This window comes from Poecilia latipinna, unplaced genomic scaffold (genome assembly GCF_001443285.1).
Source record: "Poecilia latipinna isolate Pla-1442-1.1 unplaced genomic scaffold, P_latipinna-1.0 Scaffold6659, whole genome shotgun sequence".
Classification (NCBI taxonomy): domain Eukaryota; kingdom Metazoa; phylum Chordata; class Actinopteri; order Cyprinodontiformes; family Poeciliidae; genus Poecilia; species Poecilia latipinna.
In genome coordinates this window covers 1-3,993 of record NW_015119275.1, presented here as the reverse complement: position 1 = coordinate 3,993, position 3,993 = coordinate 1, and the positions used below count along the sequence as shown (strand labels likewise).

The window sequence follows — 3,993 nt, the reverse complement described above, 5'->3', positions numbered from 1 at the left end:
TATATATATTTTTTTTTTCATTCGAATGAAAACGCAGAAGAAAATACTTAACCCAGTTGTAACATTTATGAAATACCTATTTTAAGCACTGGTTTGATCAGTTTTATGTTGGAAAAATATATATTTAGAAATGTTTCTCATGCCTATTTTATTATGTTATTTATATATTTTTATTATTTTAGCTCGGATTTAAAACAACAAAATATGCATATAACTGTAAATGATTGGATATCTGATTAATGTAATTTTAAATTAGATGTTATGCTCAGTTAATTAGCACATAATCTTACATTTATACTCTTACTTCAGTAGTTTCTTGGATGACAACTTTTTACTTTCAATGTGAAAGGACATTGAGGTAATGCACTACATCTTTTGGAGAACAGGTTTTGGCTAAGGTATTCACCTCTGATCAATAAAAATAAAGCGCATCAAATCGTTTGGCTCCCGCACACTAGGTGGCGGAATACAGTTAAACTCTAATACGTCACAACAACAGAAAGAAGAAGAAAACGGGAAGAAACCCCTCAACTTCGCTGTTTTTGCTTCTGTAAGGTGCGTTCATGTCCTTAAAACATTATTTACACTTAGCAGTTTGGAAAGCTAATGATGTATTTATACGTTTTTCGAGGAGTGTATGGTTTTAACTCTCGGATATATTTATAGTTAGAGGTGTTACTGGGCTACTGCTAGTAGCTAAGCTGCTAATACCTAGCACCGACCAGCGGTTAGATTTAGGTTAAACCATAGATTTAAGTCGAGTCGCTTTTTAACATTTTAAGTTATTTTGCGTCTAATTTGCAACTGAAACCCTAAATTTGCCATATTTGTGGTGATTTTTTTTCTTTTTCCACTGTGAAAATGCTGTTACCTATTCCTACAACCAGGGTACAAATGAACGAACATCCTGTTTGAATTCTTGGGGTTTATGTAGCAGGACAAAATACAATTAACCTGCTTTTTCTAGCTCTAGATTCTACTCGGTCATTATTGTTGATATGAAACAAAGTTAAAATTTAAAAGTTGTCTGCTGCGTTCAATAGCAGGCAACTTAGCTCGCGCTGCTCAGTAAAGAGCTTCAATGTTTTATTCAATTCAAAAGTAGTTATTGCTCTAAAAGAGAAACTAAGTGTTGTATTAACTCGTATTAATCAAGATTCTTCAGAGAGCTGCTGTAGATTCTCATGGTAGTGGGCAGAAATGATCTCATGTAACAGTCTGTATTGCAGTGAATCTGAAAAAAGCCTCTGACTGAAGAACCGAGTTAGTGAGAATTTCTGTAGATGACACTGGAAGACCAAAATAGAAACGTTTGACTATAATGTCAGCAGCCTAACAAAAACATGTCAGATAAGTTTTGACTTGTGATGAACCTCAGTTGGTCGCTGTCGTTGCTCTGTGGCTAAAAGAGACCTAAATGTTTGGATGCCGCCGTTCTCCAGCAGGAAATGGACACGCGGTTCACTCGGGGAAAGTCCACCATTCTGGAGCGACCGCTGAGCCGGCCCAAGACAGAAGTGAGCCTGAGCACCTTCGCCTTGCTGTTCTCAGAGATGGTCCAGTACTGTCAGAGCCGCGTGTACTCGGTGACAGAGCTGCAGACGCGCCTCGCCGAGATGGGTCAGCGCGTGGGGGCCAGCATGCTGGACGTGCTGGTGCTGAGGGAGAAGAACGGGAAGAGGGAGACCAAAGTGCTCAACATGCTGCTCTTCATCAAGGTCAGCTGCTTTTTTAAAAGTCAGTTTGGATTGAATTAGTCGCAGTCTTGGGTGATAAATTTGATTTCAATGGTTTTTGACAATTTCATTTTTGGAAAATCTTTTTTTTATTTTTGTAATTTCCATCAATGCGCTCCTTGTGTTTCCATAGTTCTCAGTGATGTCATTACACCTGGAGCTGCCGTCTTGTTTGACAACCATGTTTTAAAACTTCTGTTTATTTGGACTTTGAATTTATGCCAACTATATTTCCACAAAATATCAGGGTCAGGCTACAATTTTCTTCTTTAATTTTTATTCAGTTGTAATTGTTGGAGTATAAAGTATTAATATGAGGGTATTTATGAGAAAATTAACCAAAGATTAAAATGGCGAATGCTGAGCATCTGGTGAAGTTATACTTTAGCATAAGTTATACAGGTAATACTTAATCTTTTAACACATTGGCATCAAATTATCAGTCACAGGATCAAACAATCATACAAACAACTGAGTCCATTTTGAAGGAATAAATCCTGATAACTAAGCTTTTTCTCATCGTAACGACTTTTTTCTTGTAATTTTTAAAAAAATGTTTTTTCTTGTAAATGTCTCCTTTTGCTAATTTTATGACTATATTGTCCAAATTAAACTTGAAGATCCTCGACAAAAATAAAAGCTACTTTTTGAAAATATTTTCTGCCATTTGTAATTATCAATTAAAAACTGGGTCTGGTGTGAGACCCAAGTTTTTCTTTTCTTTTCTTTTTTTTTTATAAGCCACATCACCCCACCCTAGTTTGTTGGTCTCTATAAGAATGAATCGGATTTCTCTGTCCCCGTCAGGTTAACGTGTGGAAGTCCTTATTTGGTAAGGAGGCCGACAAGCTGGAGCAGGCCAATGACGACGACAAGACCTATTACATCATAGAGAAAGACCCGCTCATCAACGCGTACATTTCTGTGCCCAAAGAGAACAGCAGCTTGAACTGTGCGGCCTTCACGGCCGGCGTGGTGGAGGCCATCCTCACACACAGCGGCTTCCCCGCCAAGGTCACCGCTCACTGGCACAAGGGCACCACGCTGATGATAAAGTTTAATGAGTCGGTCATAGCCAGGGACAAGGCTCTGGATGGCAGATGAAGACTTATGAAACAGACCTGCAACGGTTCTGATCCAGGAAATACAACTGCCAGTGATCCTGGTGTACAGAGGTCCAAAGCTGACTAACTGATGTGATGTGAAGAGAGGAAAAGAAGCATTTTGTTGGTTTTGTGGACCATCTTTAGTGTGTTGTACTTATTGGCATGTGTGATTGTTTGCTTGCATTCTGAGTCTTATTAAACATAAAATAAATATTACAATGAATACTTTGTTGATTTTTTTAAGTCAGACATCAAATTTTAATAATGTGTTGTAAATACTTTTTTTCCTGTTTTTTCTGCTCCCCACATCATGCATTGCAGATATCTTAATTTATATTTATATTTAATCTCAATCAGTGTTTGGAACCAGTTGTCCCTTGATTGACCAGCATCAGTGATTTTTTTTTTCTTTGCAAATCAGTAAATACTTTTAAAAAATTAAGAACTCCTAATATTTTTAGTTTAAAACTGCATTAATACTTTTTACTCAAAAAGTGCATGAAGTAAAAGTATTACATGTAAGTTAAGGGACATGTATGGACAAGGACAAACATGGAGATAAGTCATTTGTCCTGTCAGACTGTCAGCTCCCAGAACCACTCGCATAAAAAAAGACTCAAAAGCGCACACACACAGTCAGCGCAACCCTGCTGGACAGGTTAAAATGATCGTATCTTATGCACCAGGAAGGGCTTTAGAGGAACTGCAACAAATTTAACTTTTTTATGTGCTGCCGTCTTTTAGTGTAAAAAATAAAATCAGAATCTATCCACTTTTCTGGTCATGTTATAATTTGACATGAGAAATAAGTGGAAATATGCTTGTTTTAGTTTCTTCCTGTTCACTTTTGTAAATTGACCTGAGTCCAGAAATATTTTCACTGAAATTTTGAGTTTCGACTTTTTGAAACTTAGAAAATTTCCAAAACTCAAAACTTTTCAACTTACGAAACTCGGACATTTTCTAGATTTTTAATTTTTTTTCTAGTAATTTCTAAGCTTACTCTCAAAATTTCAGATTTTTTTCTTAAAATATTTGACTTTTGAAGCTCAGAAATATCCTTCTTTTTTTGCCAGAAAATTTCTGAAAAAATCTAATGTGCTTTTGCACTCTTATGTTGCAGATAGAACAACAAAGTGTCTGTTCATTAT

General features: G+C 36.5%; 1 protein-coding gene across 2 annotated transcripts; it reads left to right on the top strand.

Annotated features, from left to right (window-relative positions):
- The first annotated feature begins 444 nt into the window (after positions 1–444).
- trappc5 (trafficking protein particle complex subunit 5) lies at positions 445–3,065 on the top strand. Of its 2 annotated transcripts, none has more exons than XM_015027304.1 (3): positions 445–555; positions 1,443–1,718; positions 2,544–3,065. In XM_015027304.1, exons 2-3 carry the CDS (start codon positions 1,449–1,451, stop codon positions 2,838–2,840), a joined length of 567 nt encoding a protein of 188 aa, XP_014882790.1. In that variant the 5' UTR covers positions 445–555; positions 1,443–1,448; the 3' UTR covers positions 2,841–3,065. The 2 variants fall into 2 exon arrangements, with proteins under 2 accessions (XP_014882790.1, XP_014882791.1); XM_015027305.1 differs by having other exon boundaries at positions 450–555; positions 1,446–1,718.
- The last annotated feature ends 928 nt before the right edge of the window (positions 3,066–3,993 follow it).

Coding starts and splice junctions, on each gene's coding strand:
- trappc5 (XM_015027304.1), top strand. CDS start 1,449: ATGGACACGCGGTTCACTCGGGGAAAGTCCACCATTCTGGAGCGACCG. Junction 1,719..2,543: donor ACATGCTGCTCTTCATCAAG/GTCAGCTGCTTT, acceptor TGTCCCCGTCAG/GTTAACGTGTGGAAGTCCTT.